General features: G+C 40.3%; 1 protein-coding gene across 1 annotated transcript in view; it reads left to right on the forward strand.

The window, feature by feature from the left end:
- The first annotated feature begins 946 nt into the window (after positions 1 to 946).
- The window catches only part of LOC149823462 (uncharacterized), a 54,626-nt gene continuing 36,002 nt past the window's right edge, over positions 947 to 19,570 (forward strand). Inside the window, exons 1-2 of the mRNA XM_090018850.1 lie at positions 947 to 1,370; positions 1,563 to 6,113. Of these exons, the coding sequence (XP_089874976.1) occupies positions 1,612 to 5,952 (4,341 nt within the window). The 5' untranslated portion in view covers positions 947 to 1,370; positions 1,563 to 1,611 and the 3' untranslated portion in view covers positions 5,953 to 6,113. The remainder of the gene's footprint in view (positions 1,371 to 1,562; positions 6,114 to 19,570) is intronic.

The raw sequence follows: 19,570 nt of genomic DNA on the forward strand, positions 1-19,570 counted from the left end.
GGCGTTGGTATAGATTGGGACGAAAGTCTCTACTAGGGATGGCAGTGGACCAGGCCCGATGTAGGGGACAAGGTCTCTATCCCCTCTCTGTCTCAAAATTCTGCCCTCCATCCCCACCTTCATCTTAGCATGATCTTTGATTTTAACCTGTTTTATGTTCTCCATCCTCGGTCCAAATGGGGCGAGGCGGGGCCCTGTTTTCTCCTGGTCCACTACCATTTCTAAAAGAAGAAGGATGAACCCTCGAGGTATTTTAATTATTTTATTATTGGAGATCAGGGACGGGATGAAAGAACACATAAGTCCATCCCTACCTCCATCGGAAGCAGATCAGGTCATGCTGAAAATAAGCGTTTTTGCTCATGCTCACATCGTGGCCATCCGATTTGCATTTTAAAAAGCTCAAAAGTCAACAAAACCACGTGGCATTCATCCAAAATGCAAACAGACGGCCACGATGTCCGCATGAGCAAAAACACTCATTTTCAGCATGATTCCATCTCCATCCCACGGGTTTTGATTTCAACTTCCATCCCCATTTCATGTCCTCCATCTCCCTTACAAACCAGGCCAGGCGGGGTGGGGTGGGGTGGGGCCCTGTATCCCCCTGGTCCACTGCCATCCCTAGTCCCCACGTAGCTTCTCTTGATTCAAACATCTCAATAGGTTCGGACCCAGATCCAGCTTTTAATCATACGGGATCCGGAGTATCACGGATTGACTCATAGAAGCCAGGGCCCAGGGGACCTTGTCAACGGAAGAGTTGCTCATCCGATGGTCACATGAGCGCGACGCCCATGGGACCGATCCTCGTCGACACGACTAACCGCTAGCGGTCGCGTCCCGGCGGCCGGAACCGGCGAGCTCGTCCCGGTTTCTGTCTGGCGCTACTCTCTCTCGGTGCCCCTGCGTCGGTCTCGGGTTCGAGCGCGTCGTCACCGTGAGCGAGAGGGGAATCGCATTCGCACGCTTCGTTTTCTCTGTGCAAGAGAGCACAACCCCTGGCCTCTCCTTTTCTCTCTTTCCTTCGCCCCCACTCTCATCGTGGAATCTGACGCCTACTATTCGTCCACGTCCCCATCGTCGTCGCCACCTTCGTCTTCCACCTCGTGTGGCTCCCCTGCTATTTATTGGTCCTCGTCTCTTCCTTTTTATTTATCTTCTTCTTCTTGCTATTTCATTATTCTTCTCTAGGGTTAGGGTTTTCGTTCTTCCCTTTTCCTTCTTTGGCGCCGCTGATGCTTGCAGAGAGATAGAGAAAGCCTCTCGTTCATGGTGCCAAGGCAAAGGCAGATTCATTCTACGTCCACGACCTTGATTATTATCCGACGGATGTCGCCGAGGAGGACGCTTTGAGAGATCGGCGATCGGTACACCCTGTCTTCATCTCTTTCATCTTTTCCTTCCACAATCGATTCAGTGCAATTTTTTTTTCTTTATGCGTTTTTTTTTGGCCTTTTTTTTCTCTTGGTGGTTGGATTTTTGTTTTTGTAGGAACTGTAATGGGATCGTTGAAAGTTGGAATTCTTCTCCTTTGTTTTTGTTTTTTTGTTGTTGTTTAGGGATTGTTGCTTCTCCTCCTGACGCGAGGAAGGGGAATCAGGGGTTTCTATGGCGATCGTCAAGAGGGTTTCTAAGGGTTCCAAGTTGGGTGGGGAGTTTCCTGATTGCATCGCCAGTGATGGAGATGACGCTCTCACTGGATCGGATGAGGAGGATGTCGATTCTGGTGTGGGGTCTGATTGCCTCGATCCCGTTGAATTGGGGGAGGATGGGGGAGAGCTTTGTCAAGTGGGGGATCGGAAGTTTCTGGTTCCGTTTGAGATCTACGAGCTGCCGGATTTGAGCGATGTGCTATCGGTCGATACGTGGAACAATTGCCTCACGGAGGATGAACAGTTCGGCTTATCAGAATTCCTTCCTGATATGGATCAAGACACATTTACGAGGACCTTGAAAGAGTTGTTTTCCAGGACTAATTTCCATTTTGGCAGCCCCCTCACTAATCTCTTTGAGCAAATGAAAGGGGGCCTCTGTGAACCCCGAGTTGCCCTCTCCAGACAGGGCTTGAATTTCTTGGAGAAGAGGAAGCATTACCATTTTCTGCACAAGTATCAGAATTTGATGGTTGGTAACCTTTTTCAGATAAAGGAAACTTGGGGAAGCTGTGCTGGGTACGGCATTGAAGAGCGGCTTCGGCTTTTGAACATTATGAGAAGCCAGAAGGTCTTGATGCAGGAAAAGGATGAAGAGATGTTGACCTTACAGTCGGAAACTGAGTCAGAGTCAAGCGAATGCCTGGCATCGAGCTCCTGGAGTAAAAGGTCCAAGGCTAAGCATCTCTATGTACGCCAGTCGAATGTTCAGGAGAATTTGTTTGCAGCAAGAGCAGGCCATCAAGCTGTGCTGGATGCAAAGCCATCCATTAATTTCTCGTCACAAGGAGGGTCTGGCAAATTTATTGAATCAGGTAAATATGGAAAGCAGAACCCAAAAGGAATTCTCAAAGTAGCACAAAAGAGTTTGGGAAATAAGGAGCCCGCTGGATTTGGTGGATACCCGTCCTCTTTGATGAACGAAACTCATTCTAACGAGATGAAATACAGGACACGAGTTTCACTTTTGGCTCCTGCTCAAACTGATCAGTCTGTTGGTTATGAAGCAACGACTGGTAGGAGGACCAGGAGTCAAATTAGAGTAGATGATCCAGAGGAATGGAATTATCAAATGTCTCGACAGAATTATCGCTATGCTGGGAAAGACAGTGCAACTTCCAGCATTAGGTTTTTGAAACCATCAAAGAAAATGGAACTCTTCAAGAAGCATGATGCTGAAGTGGGGCCAATCAACCTTGCAGAAAATGAATGGCAAAATGAAGGTAGCTTGAGAGGAGACACCAAAGGTGTCTTTCGACTGCAGCTATCATCGAAAAACAAAAACATGCATCATGGTAGGCACTCGAAGGCACAAGTCATGCAAGATGTAGAAACTTTGATTTCCCAGCCCCAGGTTGACAGGGGTTGCAATCTGTATTCTAGAGATTCAAGTAAAAAGGCTAGGCATTCTCAAAAGCAAAAGAGACCTTTTCTGGAAGATCAGATGATCTATGTAAAGGATAGGGTTCAACATACCAGACAGGTTACAGTGCATGGTGATCGTGATCATGCAGTAAAAGGAAGCCGCGTTGACTGGGCTGTGGGAAGTCCACCTTTCCAGCGGAACCTTCATGCAGATGATCACAAGAGGATCCAGGGAGAGACCTTTGAATTGGACGATTCTACAAATTTTGATGGTCAAAGACTCAAAAAAAGCAAGAAGTGGAAGATGGGAAATGATCAAGTAAGCAAAGCGAATAGCAAATTCAACTTGAAAAGCAAAGCTTCCAGTCGATTCCCTCCCCAGCTAAATGATTCTGAAGGACTTTCTTCCATAAGTCCTCTTTCATACCTTAGTTCTGACCGTAAAGCTAAAGCATTCTGGGACATAAACAAAAATAAGCATGAAGAGAATGGAGAACGATACATTGATGATCTAAATGGCATGACAGAGAGTGACGATGACACAAACTCGAGTTCATCTAAGCACGTTGATGATGAAGTCGAGACCAATATTGGTTCCAAAAAGCTGGGCTATGGCGGCCGTTTTTCTGATGTGCGGCCTGTTCCAGCTAGATTAGATGATGATCCTGCAAAAACTAATAAATTACTGGGGAAGGTTAGAAAGGAACCCCTTCAGGTTCATGGTGGAGTGACTCACTCAGCTCTATTGGAGGGGAATCCTGAGGAAAGGTCACATGTGCCTAAACTAAACATCTACTCTTCAAAGCGTAAGCAGAAGGGAAAGACTGATAAAAAAATTTTGAATGGCTTGGGTGACACAGCTTATTATCATGATGATTCAGGTGGGATCTTCGATGAAGATAATGGTAATGATAGTAAAGAAGCTCTTGTATCAACACGAAACAGGCAAATGCAACATGGGCTTGAACCGTGGTCTGATGTGCACAAAGTTTACAGTGCAGAGAAAAAGCGTAAAACAAAAGATGATCTGAAGTATTTGAGTGGTCCAGCTAGAACTGGTTACCAGCATAGTTATGAAAGTGGTGATATGGAGCAAGATGATTTGCACGAACAGTCACAGTCAACCAAAATGCTGAAAAGATGTCAGAAGGAAGAAATCCAGGACTTCGATTATGGTTCCCGCAACTCTTTAAACCATGAGAAGTTGCAGATACCAAATTTTGATTACAAGCTAGTAAAGAAGAAAAAGGGTAAGGTTGAAACAAAATATCTGAATAGCAAAGATGAGCTGGATGTCATGAATGATGATCATGCCCTGAGTAGTTCACTACACCACATTGAAGATGCCAGCCAATCGAAGAAGCGAGGGAAAAGAACCACAGATGGTGAAACTGGTTCTTTGAGTGTGGTACCTCCTGAACATAGCATGCCTGAAAGAGGGCCTGCAAAAGATGAGTCGGAGACAAAGTTGCCAAAGAAATTATCTGCTCTGATTAAACCTTCAGTTCTTACTGGTTTCTCATTCTCCATTATACATCTGCTTTCTGCTGTTCGTACGACATTGATCAGTGATCATGTTGAAGACACTTGTAAGGATAGTAATGATGGAAGACAGAAAGGAAAAGAAGAGAAGCAAAGGCCTGATGGATTTCCCCCAGGCATGAGTTTTCCTGAACGTGCTGAAGAAAAGAATTTGCCCTTGCTGTCTGTTCAAGAGATTGTAAACCGTGTGAGGTCGAGACCTGGTGATCCCTCCATACTGAAAACTCAGGAGCCACTTCAAGATCTGGTTAGAGGTGTGCTAAAGATATTTTCAGCAAAGACAGCACCCTTAGGGGCAAAAGGATGGAAACCACTTGCTTTATATGAAAAAGCATCAAAGAGTTGGTCTTGGATTGGTCCTCATCCACCTAAATCATCTGGTCATAATACCAGCGAGGTGGAAACTTCTCCTGATGCTTGGGGCATTCCTCAAAAGATGCTCGTGAAGCTGGTGGATTCATATGCTAATTGGTTGAAAAATGGTCAAGAGACTTTGCAGCAGATAGGCAGTCTGCCTGCACCACCGGCCAATCTGTTGTCCTATTTGGATGAGAAAGAAAGATTCAGGGACCTAAGGGCGCAAAAGAGTTTGACTACAATCAATCCAAGCTCTGATGAAGCAAGAGCATATTTTCGTAAGGAGGAATACTTGAGATATACAGTTCCTGACAGGGCCTTTGCATACACTGCTGCAGATGGACGCAAATCTGTTGTTGCTCCGCTTAGAAGGTGTGGTGGCAAGCCTACATCTAAGGCCCGTGATCATTTTATGCTTAAGCCTGATAGGCCGCCTCATGTTACAATTTTATGTCTGGTTAGAGATGCTGCTGCCAGGCTTCCTGGGAGTATTGGCACCAGAGCTGATGTATGTACTCTTCTAAGAGACTCACAGTATATTGTAGATGTATCTGATGCTCAGGTTAACCAAGTCGTGAGTGGTGCATTGGATCGCTTGCACTATGAACGCGACCCTTGTGTACAGTTTGATGGTGAGAGAAAATTGTGGGTTTATTTGCACCGAGAGAGAGATGATGAAGATTTTGAGGATGATGGAACATCCTCTACCAAGAAATGGAAAAGGCAGAAAAAGGAAGTTGCTGAGCCCTCTGACATGGGACCAGTAAGTGATGCAGGCTACCATGGATCAGCTGACCAGATTGCAAGTCGCTCAGCTGCTGGATATGAATTGTCTCCTGATTTAAATGTTGAGTCATCACCAGTCTATTCAGGTAGCAAAGCAGAACTTGTCTATAATGATTTAAATCCTGATATAGAGGAGAATGTTGTGCCATTTATAGAGGTACAACAATCTATTGATTCTGCACCTGGAAGCTTGCGTCAGAGTCATCGAATGGGTTGGGAGGTTCTCGGACCAGACCCTTGTCACTGAGATTCAATATTCATTGTCAGTAGCATTTTTGACTTGAGGATTTTTTTATGATGAATCCTTTGAATATGGAAGGCTGGTTGGTTTTCTTTGCCGAGTTTTTTTTGTTGAAGAAAGCACATGCCTTTCCTCAGGTCCTAGCACTTGATGCTGTCTGAGTCCAGGTATTAACATAACTTGTATTTTGTTTTTGTCAATCAAATAATCAATGCTTCAAAATTTCTATCTTCTTTGATGATATATTATTTTTTCACGTGGAACACTTCATTGTATTCATGGGATTGATTTTTGTTTTGTGTTTGTTTCACTTTATGTTGTCATGGTTGTTGTCAGTTTCATGTTAATGGGGTTTTCATGAAGTAGTTTTGGACTTTCAACATCTTTTGGTTATTGTAATGGTTGTTGTCAGTTTCATGTTAATGGGGTTTTCATGAAGCAGTTTTGGACTTGCAACATCTTTTGGTTACAATTCGTAATTGTTTGTTAAGAGTCTTAAGACTGTCTTGATTTGTTCTTGGAGTAATCTGGTGGTCTCTCCTCTGCCTTCTGTTCTGTACTTGCATATTCCTACATGCATTGTGATACATCTGATCTTGCGAGGGGACACACAAAGAGGAAGCATGATTATTCCAGAAAGAGCTTGCTCAACAAAAAAGGTATTATAATGCTTTTGTTTCGAAGAGAGGCAACTATAAGTGAGCACTCAATCTATCCGATGGAAAAATCTTAAAATGGACTAACATATGATCAGTAAATATTTTTCTTCAAACTTGCAACACGTCTGCAACTTCTGGATGAGAAGAAGAAAATGCTTTATATACTAAATACCAGAATTTCTTGATCATATTCTTTTTAGTATCACATGTTGTATCCCAAGCTAAAATTAGAAATGTATGGGCTATCATGATGTAAACTATTTTAATTGACAAAACCTTCTATAATTTAGTTTCTGGTATTTCTCATCTTATGTAGTCAAAAGTGTCGACTACGCCTAGTTGGCCTAGGTGTAAGTAAAATGCCTAGCCTTTGCAATTCCTAGGTGGGTAACTTAAAAGGTACCAATTTTGCTGACTAGGGTGCCTAGGCGGCGACTAAGCTGCCCTTGCCTAGGCACGAGAATGGTTTAGTCATTTTTTTTATTATTACATTTATTCTATTGTCTTTTTGTATATATAAATATATATATATATATATATATATATATATATATATATGTGTGTGTGTGTGTGTGTGTGTGTGTGTGTGTGTGTGTGTGTGTGTGTGTGTGTGTGTGTGTGTTACTTCGCTTTTTGGGAATATAATATATATTTGTATGTGTGTTTAAATCAATTCTTCTGTGAAAGGCTGAAAGCATATTTTGTTGATTATACTTAATATGTTATGAATAATTGAATATATATGTGTGTGTGTACAATTATATATATGTATATTCTGGTTATGTATATTTTGTGAAAGCATGTGTAATTTTTGTACTTACGAGATGAAAATATCTTATTACAGAAAGAATTAGACATTTTTTTGTATATTTTGTATACTTTTTTTAATTTTTCAATTGAGGTGCCGACTAGTCCTGCCTAGTCCTCGGCTAGTCTTTTTAGGGATCTACTGACTAGACATTACCTATGTCACATGGGTACGGGTATAAAGGGTACGATACGGTAATTCAAAAAAATGTGGGTACGGGGACACGGCTATATATATATATATACTGTGTGGGTCCAATGCAAGATCCATATAATGGTTTGTAGGTCCAAATGCCCATTGCAGTTTTTAGTAAAAAGGGACAAATTTTAGTAAAAAAGAAAGTTGGTGGATGGCATTTTGAATAAAAGAAGGGGTTTGTAGGTAAAAAAAAGGTAAAAGAGGGAAACAAGGGAGGGGCGGGGCTGGTGGGGGGGTTGGTATGAAAGGGGAGGGGGTTTCGGCCCACTGCCTCCCTTTCCCTTCTCTGTATCTCGGTTGAGAGGATGAAGAAGATGGAATAGTAGAGGAAGAAGGAGGGTAGAAGGTATGGTGCCCAATCTCTCTCTTTTTCTTCTTCCTCTTTCTCCTCCGCTCTTTCTTCTTTTGAGGGGTACAATAAAAAGGAAAGGGGAGAAAAAAGGGAGGGTTTTTTGTCACCATCCCTCTCTCTCTCTGTTGATTTGATGAAGAAGGTGGAGGAGCAGAGGAAGAAGAAGAAGGGTAGAAGGTATGGTCTCTCTCTCTCTTCCTCTTATCCTCTTCTTTCTCTTTCTCCTCCGCTCCTTCTTTTGAGGGTTGTGCGAAACAACCGAAAAAGGGAGAGAATTTTTGGCTTTTGGGTTGGGCCCAGGTTGGACCCGACCCGATCCAGGCTCGGCACGTACCCGTGCCACACCCGGTACCTGTCCCCGTGTCGACACGGGTACGTGGGCCATTTAACCGTGTCTATGTTTCATAGGACATTGCCTAGTGCTTTTGAGTACATAGTTCTCATCCAACATAACTATAGCATGTGTGGCATTGTTAAATTTTTTTGTCCACTTAGAGTTACATTATGACATTGCTCACTTGGGTTTTCATGTGATCTTATAAAAATTCCAAATTCCCCTGTATATCAGCATTCAGAAAAAAAAATTCTAAATTGCTCTCATTTTGTTGCTCCAAATCTCTATGGATGGACGAGACCTTCTGGTAGGGCTGGGAAACGAGACGAGCAGCTCACCATTCGGTTCGGCTTGGCTCGTGGGAAGCTGGACTTGGCTCGGAAATTGAGCTTGACGATCTGAGCTATGAGCCAACTCGTGCAGGTAAATGAGCCGAGCACGAATGTGGAAAGCTCAGCTTGTTTTACACATTATATACATATATATTATATGTACTTTTTATATATTATATATATTTTATATATTATCAAGCTTAAAAATTACTTAAAACTAATTTTTTAAAGAAAACTAGCCAGCTCATGATTAGCTCGTCAAGCTTGGGCTCAGCTTGGCTTGTGACGAGCTCGAGCTGGGGTGTACCCTTAGCGAGTCGAGCCTGAACAACCCAAGCTCGGCTCGTTTACCAGCCCTACCTTCTGGTCATTTTTAACTTCTTTACTTTGTTTTGTAAAATTCTTCTCCTTTTGTTTGTTTTCTTGTATTTATTTTGATAAACTGAAACATTGAACCAAAACCACCACCACCAACAAAAACAACTACGCCTTCATCCCAAAACAATTGGGGTCGACGATATGAACCAGCAAAGAAAATCATTCTGGGTCTTCCACATGAATCCTTCTCCTCCATTCATTTATATCCAATGCCATGTCCTCGGTGAGGTTCAAAGCATTCATATCCTTTCCTATCACCTCCATCCATGTCTTCCTAGGCCTACCCCGACCTCTTTTAACTAATATATTTTCCCATTTCTCCATCCTTCTAACTGGAGCATCATTAGGCCTTCGTCGAATATGTCCAAACCACCGTAAACGATTCTCTCTCATCTTATTTTCAATGGGTGCAACGCCTACCTTCTTACGTATCTCCTCGTTTCGAATCTTATCTTTTATTGTATTTCCACACATCCATCTCAGCATACGCATCTCAGCTACACTCATTTTTTGAATATGATGTCTCTTGGCAGCCCAACATTCCGTACCATATAGTAAAGCGGGCCTAATAGTCGTCCTATAAAACTTTCCCTTCAACCGCAATGGCATTCTACGATCGCACAACACTCCAATTGCACTCTTCCATTTCATCCACCCAACCTTTATCCTATGATTTACATCTCCATCAATTTCTCCATACTTTTGAATGATAGATCCCAAATATTTGAAAGAATCATCCACCGATATTTCTTGCTCACCAAGCTTCACTACACTCCCATCACTACTTCGTTGCTTACTAAATCGACATTCCATGTATTCTGTCTTACTCTTACTCAACTTAAAACCTCTTGCTTCCAATGTCTGTCTCCATAATTCTAACTTAGCATTAACCCCAGCTCTAGACTCATCAATCAAAACAATATCATCAGCAAACAACATACACCACGACACATTTTCTTGAATTGATCTCGTAAGCTCATCCATCACTATAGCAAATAAGAAAGGGCTTAAAGCAGATCCTTGATGTAACCCAACCGTTATAGGAAAATTGGTTGTCACCCCTCCACAAGTGTGGACATTGGTTACTACTCCATACATATCTTTAATTATACTAATATACTTGAGAGAAACACCTTTCTTCATCATTGTCCACCAGAGAACATCCCTAGGTACTTTATCGTAAGCCTTCTCCAAATCAATAAAAACCATATGCAAATCTTTGTTCCTCTCTCTATTTTTCTCAATAAGTTGTCTAAGAAGATGTATAGCTTCCATAGTTGATCTTCCAGGCATAAAACCAAATTGATTCTCCGATATCATGACAACCTTCCTCAACCTAGACTCAATCACCCTCTCCCAAAGTTTCATAGTATGACTCATGAGTTTTATACCACGATAGTTTGTGTAATTTTGTATATCACCCTTATTCTTATATAGAGGTACCAAAGTACTCTTCCTCCACTCATTAGGCATCTTATTTGTCCGTCAAATCTTGTTAAAAAGATTTGTCAACCATTTTAAACCTTTCTCTCCCAAGCATTTCCAAGCCTCGATAGGTATACCATCTGGGCCAATTGCCCTTCTTGATTTCATTTTCTTCAAAGCCTCTGCAATTTTTTTCTTTTGAATCTTACGCATGAAGTCACGATTCATCTCATGAAAAGGAATGAAAAAGTCTCCAAGATCCTGAGCATGACTTTCATTAAATAGCTTATCAAAATAATCTTTCCATCTCTCCTTAATCTCCTCATCTTTGACTAAAACCCTTTGTGTTTCATCTTTGATACATCTAACCATACCCAGATCCCTCGATTTTCTATCTCTCATATTTGCAAGCCTATAAATATCCTTCTCGCCCTCTTTGGTATCCAACTTGTCATAAACCTCCTTATATACCTTATCCCTCGCGTTCCAAACTACTTTTTTAGCTTCCTTTTTTGCTATCATATACTTCTCCAAATTCTCATTATCACGACTTTTACTTAGATTTCTATAACACTCTCTTTTAACCTTAATAGCTAATTTGACATCCTCGTTCCACCACGATGTATCCTTACCTAGCGGTGCACCGCCTTTAGAATCACCCAATACTTCCTTAGCCACCTTTCTCATGCCACCCACTATCTTATTCCACATAGATTCTGAATCCTCCTCGAGACACCAATCAACTTCCTTAACTACCCGCTCTACAAACGTTCCTTGTTTATGTCCTTTTAGTGCCCACCACTTAATTCTAGGATCTATCCTATGTCTATCCCTTTTGCGGCATTGTCTAATTCTAAGATCTAAAATTAAGACTCTATGTTGTGTAGCTACACTTTCTCTCGGTATAACCTTACAATCGATGCAACAACCCCTATCTCTCTTTCTAAGTAAGAAAAAATCTATCTGATTCGTATTAACCCCACTTTTAAATGTTACTAGGTGAGACTCCCTCTTCCTAAACCAAGTGTTTGCTAAGATCATATCATAGGACAAACCAAAATCTAAAATCCTTTCTCCACTTTCGTTTCTTTCTCCTATACCATAGCCTCCATGGATACTCTCAAATCCATCCCTACTAATGCCTACATGCCCATTAAGGTCACCGCCGTTGAAAAGCCTTTCTCCATAAGATATCCCTTGTACTACTCCATCTAAATCTTCCCAAAATTGACGCTTAATAGAATCATCTAAACCTACTTGAGGTGCATAAACACTAATAATATTAATAATATCCGTACTTAATACTAATTTAATAAGTAAAATCCTATCACCCTTCCTACGGATCTCAACTACATTATCTATAAACTCACGACTCATAACAATCCCTACTCCATTTCTATTCCTATTTATTCATTTATACCAAATCTTATATCCCCAAGGTTCTATCACTTTTGTTTTCTCACCTACCCATTTGGTCTCTTGTAGACATAAAATATCAATCTTTCTCCTATACATAACATTTACTAACTCTACCAACTTACCAGTTAAAGACCCTATGTTCCAAGTGACTAACCTAATTTTATGGTCTTGGACTAACTTCTTTACCCCCACCCGTCCAACAAAGTGAGGGAACCCTTGCCTATTTGACACCACACCTGGGCACCGGTGTGACGCGTCGCTTCCGGGCGACGACCTAACAACCCTTGCCCATTTATCACTGCCTCCGGGCCTATAGAGTACAGCGCGTCGCTGACTAGGGAACGCCCCAACGAAATTCTCATATTGGTTCATATTCATAGGGTATGACTAAGTTTTTATGCTGGCTGTCACAGGCCTACCGCAACCCTCCTCCTTTATCCGGGCTTGGGACCGGCAATGTATAACTAAACAGTTATACACAGGCGGAGTTAAACATTGAACCAAAACCATTGACCTAAAATTCTTACGATCAGCAGCGAAGAGTGAATGCCATTAGAGGAATTTGCAATGAAGTGGAATAGTAAATGGACTATGTGAAATAAATCTGAAAGGTTTAGCTTTGATTTCCAAGCAAGGGTGGACCGAGAAACTGTCTTGTAGTTGAAACTATAGCTCTCTCTGCACATACATGTGCAGGCTATTTGTAATTGGGAATTTTTTAAACACCCACCAATGGGAAATTTTTAAACACCCACCAAAATTTTGGGTTCAATTCATCTGCATACCAAACTTTTGGGGGTTTCCAATTGCCCACCCAAAGTTTTTTCCTTGGTTAAGCAAATGAAACCCAGGTTAATTACCGTTAAAACTTCTGTTTATTATTTATTAAGATGACCAAATTACAAGATAAGTGTTTTCCAATTGCAATACTGTAGGTGTTACGAGACATGCTCTCATCCAACCCTTGCAGTCTTTCTTAGCAACTCTGTTTAAGGTTTAACATTCTTCCACGGTCTCTCTCACTGTATCTATAGATTGACTGAGCATTTATCTTCTTGAATAAGGGGTTGACTCAAGAGGAAAGTCAAATGAGTTCCTCACTGAAGCCACTGCAGCATTGCCTGTTTTATTCAAGGCAATTTCGGGTGGTAACTAATGAAAGGAAAAAAACAAAAAAAATGTTAAGAGGAGCATTTGAAACCAACATATTTTTCCTTTGTCTCCTCCCAAACTCAACAGGCCCTCAAAAGGAACCATCTTCTCTTTACCTTCTAATCACCGGAAAATCTCATTCTATCCACGACTCACCTCTCTGGTGACTTTAAGGCATTTTTTTAAATTTTTTAAGAAAAGGAAAAAAACAGATACCAAGATGAACCCATCAGAGAGAAATCCAATTTCCAGCCCCTCATTCAAGCAAATGAGAATGCTTCCAAAGATAAAGATCACAAGAATTTCATGTTTGAAGGGTAAAAGAGTTTTAGTCCAAGCATGCAGAAGAATTATGTTTGTTATAGGGGTAAAATAGTAAAATTGAATCATTAATTAACACTAATCTAGCATTAAACTGATGGTCGTTTATGAACAAAGACATTTGCTTAACCGGTGATAAACCTTTTGGGGGGAAACTGAAAACCACCAATTTGGGTGCACATGAATTAGAGCCAAAGTTTTGGTGGGTATTTGAAAATTTCCCTTTGTAATTCCTGTTTTTTAACCTATCAATTTGATGCTGTTTCTCTTTGCTATATGCATTGGCATGCCCTTGTCTGCAAGGGAATTAAAAGTGACCAAATGTGTAGTTAGAGAATCAGCATTCATCCGCACAAATCTTATACCTGTCTTCATTGGTGCCAAGTCCTGAGGCAAGGAGAAAAGCTTCAAGAGTAGCCACATCCTCCACATCTCCTTTCTCGTTGCTTTACCTGCAATCAGTAAATCATCCAGGTAGATTAGATGTGTGAAACCAGCAAGGCCAGATAAGTGGAGTCCCCTATTGAACTGTCTTTCAACTTGCTTTCCTTAAGAGCATTGTGAAACCTTCACCTACTATGTGGACCGGCACTCTAGTTGGGCACAAGTATTCATCAGTCTCCCTGTTCATACTGATGGCAATAGATGCTGACCCCAACAGTTCTTTAATCCAGCCAATAAGACTTTCCACCAGATCTATCCTGCCCATATAATAGAATAGAAAGTCTCAATCTATTGAGTCAAAAACTTTTTGTCGATCAATCTTTGAAAAGAATTTCAGTAACTTCTATTTTGATGGAATGAATAGTCTCATTTGTTCACATACCACATTCTTGGATACTCCTTCCTGATAAAAGATTGCTGGTTTTAAAAAATGGACCAAGTATCTTTTTTAATCTCTTTACCAAACATTTTTGAAATAATCTTGTATGTTGTCTTTAGTAGGGAGATCATATTCTTTAGGGATGAGTATCATATGAGACTTCCCAAAGTATTTGAGGAGTTTGCTGTTTGCATGTAATTCCTATCTCACCTGCATGGGTTCTTGCTGTCATTCCAATAAAATTTGTAGAATTCCACTGGGAATCCGTTTGGACTAGAGGATTTTTATTCTTCATCAACGAAACTACGTGTTTGTCCTCTTCCACGATTCCTTCAGAAATTCTCTCTGCACTTCATCTGGATTTTGGAATTTTAGGTTTTCTTGGCGTTGATGCCTTCAAAACATATTCTGATAGAACTTAATAGCATCCTATATAGCCTGGTCGTGCCTCAAAATTGTCTCACAAATGTGAATATGAGGTATCAAGTAATAGCCTTCTTGTGATAAACCATTAAATGGAAGAATCTATTGTTCTGGTCTCCATGTTTGTACCATTTTTTTTTTGCTCTCTGCGTCCATTTCATTTTGACCTTAATATTCCAGGTCTCAATCTACTCTCTTGAGTTAGTTATTCTTCCTCCATCTCACCTTTCAGAATCTTGACCTAAGGTTTGCAGGTGTGCTGTAAGTTTCGTAATTCCTTTTCTAGTCTCTCTACCTCTTTGAATGGTTCTTTAGCTTGCTCCCTTGCCCACATTATTAATGCTTTCTTCGTATGTTGAAGTTTGCAAATGAGCCAGAATGCTACCCATGGCCTTCCATTGGTCGAGACTGCTACTCTGACTAGGTCTATAAAGCATAAAACTTTAAGCCACCATGTTGCTAGTCAAAATGGTTTCTTCTTCCTTCCATTGCCGGTCGGTGTAATTTTGATGGAGCTATGATTTGATGAAGATCTGGGACTAGTCTAGCTTTTGATGTTACAAGCCTTTTCAAAGAAACTTTTGTTTATGAGGAATTAATCCAGTTGTGTCAATTCAAGCAAGGGGGATTATTGTTATTGCTGCATGGGAATTATTTACTAGTGGTTGGCATATTAATTGGCTCCCACTTATTGCAGAACTCTTCAAGTTTATGCATATCAGTCCCCCTCATAGGTAAATTATTGGCTTCCATGGATAGCAAAAAACAAAAGAGGCATTACCTTACGTAGTCCATATCAAGAGTAGACACCTTTTTTTGCCTACCACAGTAAAAAAAAATGAAAAAGCCTTGCCTTACATAGGCTGTAGGCAATCTCATAAAGGTAGGCTATAGGCACCTCTTTTTGTTCTTACCACATTGAAAAACCAAAAGAGATGTGGGTCTGGGCCTCACATAGAGGCCCACATCTCATGCATAATGCTAAGCCTCTGTGCTGGGGAGGCATAAGCCTCACTACCCAGCAAAGAGGCTTAAGCCTCAAGGCGTTGGGCAGTGTGAGGCCTTAAAGGCGTACACCTTTAACACCTCACATAACACCCTTAAAAGCCATGGGTAATACCCCTGAGAAGTCCATTCTTGATGACCATAGCATTTTTGCAGCCTCTAAATGGAATTAGTCAATTGGCCTTCAACAATCTCCAACTTCAACTCTGAGATACATGGTATATATTGCATATAATTGGTCAGCAAAACTTAGCCAAAAAATAAGTGGTCTCTAATGCAAAGACTCCTAATGTTCCACATGAAAATCCTCATCGTACCTTCTTTCGAGTCCTTGTTCTCCCCTTCATTCAGTAAGTCAGCTGCTGCTGCCTCCAAAAAGGCCTTCAGTGATAGAGTTGAGGACTTCACATCTCTCATTCTAGCCATTTCTCCACGCCTATTGCAATGTTGATTTCCAGAAGATTGGGAGCCACCTTAATATCTATCTCACTCTATGCTCCTTTGACAACCCCATTTGTGTATCGCCCTCCATCGATTAAGAAGAGAGCATTGCATGGTGTTTTTTTTATGCCCTTACACTCGCTTAAGTAGCAGCCTTCTCCGATTGGGGCATCAGAAATCTTTTCAGTGAAACCATAGTCATTCTTGCCACTTCTGGCATAACTATCAAAAGATTATTAAGGAAGATTGTCGCTCACTACTGCCCTATTTGAATGGTAATTTGCTTGAAAGGGGGTCAGTGACAACAATGTTGCTCTGGAGACTTGAAGGTTATCTCAAGCCTCAAGCCCAACTAGTTTGTGCAAAGCTTGATCTGGATATAGGCTTTCCTTTTCTGACTTTAATTTCTTGAGTGCCTTTTGTAGCTTGTGACTTTATAATCTTATTTAGTGTGCTTATATGAAGAAATTGTTGTTTGAAATAAATGGTGTAAAACATGAATGGTGTGTTTGATTACCTCAGATAGTGGATCGAGGAATGGGGCCCATTCCTTGATCCAACCTCCTTACAAATGGAGGAGATCCTCGTTTTAGGTGAAAAGCCTCCCAAAGCCGAGGTTTTCAAGTCCGATTGGGGGGGTGGGGGGTCGGACTAGAGAACCTCAGATTAGAGATATGAGGATCTCTACTTCAAAAACCTTTGATCTCTAATCTGAGGTAATCAAATGCACTGGACTGGTTAGCATCGGAACTGATCGAAACAACTATGAAATTGGATACAATCTTTTCGCTGTGCCTAACTTGCAACCATGCTATATATAAATATTCATCTTAGATGGATGTGGAAGGACGAACCCTGAACCAACCTATATCTGGTTCAAGGTTGTATGTATCGTATCGTAACCCGTATCGATCGAGCCCATAGTTACACTGTATCGTATTGTAAATGTATCATAAATTTTTAATAAAAAAAATTCAAAAAAAACAAGAAAAATCAGAAAAAATTAGCAAAAAAATTAAAAAATCATATCACATGAAACAATGATGAATTGCACAAGATACAACCATAAAATCACATATGAAGTATTTATATCTGTATGAGCCGCATACTCCATTCCTGCCTCACTCATCTATTTTTCTTGTCCTTTTCCCTCCAACCAGTAAATAATACATTGTCATTTCATGGCATCCGACAATTTTCTTGACGTGCATGCAACAACATTATGCTGTGTCCCAACTAGATGATGCTTCAACTAAGAGATACCACTCGAAATAACAATATGACAATAGTTGCACTGGATTTTCAACATGTTTTCACTCATTTTTCGAGTGTCCCATTGCCATGCCGGATCATTTCATGCCATCTTTCCCCAAAAAAGCTCAATAAAAAGGAAAGAATAGGCTTTTTTACTTTAACCTACTTCCTTTAGTGAAAAAATGGTGGAAATGCATTCTTACTTTATGAAATCTCAAAATCTCTCTCTCTCTCTCTCTCTCTCTTGCACACGGATCGGCTCCCAAATTGTTCTCACGAATCTTAGAGTGCGTGGATACCTCTCTAATGGCCTCTACACAAATGAAGAAGTTGGTCCTCAAGAGGTCTTTAAAACCCAAAATGAAAAAATTACATTTCGGCCCTTTTTAAGTGCACCAAGACTGTATTGTACGATACATGCCGTATTGTATAATACATATGATACAGGTACGATACACACTCGTATCGCGATATGAGTGCGTATCATATCACTTTCCTCGATAATTAGGATACGTATTAGACCGTATTGTACGATACAATACAGTACCATAGGGACAACCTTGATCTGGTTCATTTTCTGCTCTAGTTATATCAAATACCTTATCAATCATTGGTTTGTGTTGAACACCTTGAATGGTATGTTGCCACTGAATTTAATACGTGAGGCATCAATTTTGTGTATAGCTTCTTAAACTTGGCCAGATCGTCCGAGGTTAGCCTAAAAATCATGGTCATCTTGATCATTGGAGATTTAGAGGATTTCAGGTCTGCTATTATGGTTGTAGTATGAGTCTCAATATGCTCAATACCAGCTTTAGTGGAGGAAAAAGAAGATGAATGAGAGAAGAAGAAGAGGACAATGACCCTTAGCCCCAAAGTTTTTTTTCTTGATGTGTGGAGCAGCTCCATTTGGTTTTATTTATCTTGTAACCCAATTAGGGTTATTATTAAGTTTACTTTATTGTTTGTAAACTACAATCATGTGACTACTAAATGACAACAATTATATATTTACAACATTTCCACTGCTTGTTTCATCACATATATCAATGAGGCTCTTGTTGTGATATTGTCACTGCCCTTGTTCACTACTCCCCCTCAAGTTCTACACCTGGCCACGGTGTACAACTTGTGTTTTTTTCTGATCAAAGAAATCTTTTGAAAGCCCTTTTTGTAAAGATATCCACAACTTGACGTTATGAATTAACAAATTTCCTTTTTTTAACAAATTAAACATTTACCTCTTTGTGTTCTATTTTGAATAAAATGGTGGTCAATGTGAATTTGCTCAGATCTGTCATGCGAAACTGGTTTTGCCGTAAGAGCTAATAAAAGGAAGGTTTGCTTTCTGTACTCCGCTTGGATCAGAAAGAACTAGGGAAACACTTGATGGTAGTGAAGGGAAAGGAACTGAGAAGTCGATCATTTTCAATATATTGCAAGGGTTGAAACCGTCTTTGGTAATCGAAAAGAAGAAACAGAAATGATTTTTCAACCTACCGCCACACACATATATGTATGCATTTGTATATGTATAAGGTGAAGTAAGCACAATAATAGTATTGATTCTTGTTGAACACTAATAATGTAAAAAACTTCTAATCCAGACTATTATTTTTGAAACATAGTCACAAATATCGGTGATATTTTGAAATTATCACGAAAAAATGCGATCAAATGCCTAAATGAAATATTAACATTTTAAATGCGAAATTTAAAAAAATATCGCCATACCTGAATTTCTTGTCTATTTATCACATTTTTTATGAGCACTTCGGTGAACATTTTATATACTAAGGGCATTTTTCTAACCGCCTATGCTGTAAGTAGCACCAAGGGCATCTCCATAGAAACACCACCACACGCTATATTTAGCATCTGGGCCATTTTCCAAAATACCCATATGCTTTCTCAATTCCCGTGAAAAAAGGAGCACTTATTATGGTGAAGTACTCTAGAGGCCGGAAGTAGAAGGCCTTTTATAGCCAAGGCATGTGCCCTCTTCTCCTCTCATGATCGATATGGGACTAAACTTATGTCCCACAAAGTTCTATTGAGTGACTTCAATACCTCTTTGAGCAACATTAGTTCTTTTGAAGTATCTTCATCACTGTTTTGGAGCATATTTTCAGGGATATTTAAAAAACATTTAATACTTTGCAGGAATAAATATCAAACCACATTTCACTATAAATATCCAAAATTTCCCAGTATTTTTTGAAGAAAAATGAGTATTTTGAATTTATCCCAAGATTTTCTCTTGCCAAGAAAATCCCGAGAATGAGATTCGTGACTATGTT

The sequence above is a fragment of the Nuphar pumila genome, chromosome 10 (assembly GCF_984573655.1).
Source record: "Nuphar pumila chromosome 10, dmNupPumi1.hap1.1, whole genome shotgun sequence".
NCBI lineage: Eukaryota > Viridiplantae > Streptophyta > Magnoliopsida > Nymphaeales > Nymphaeaceae > Nuphar > Nuphar pumila.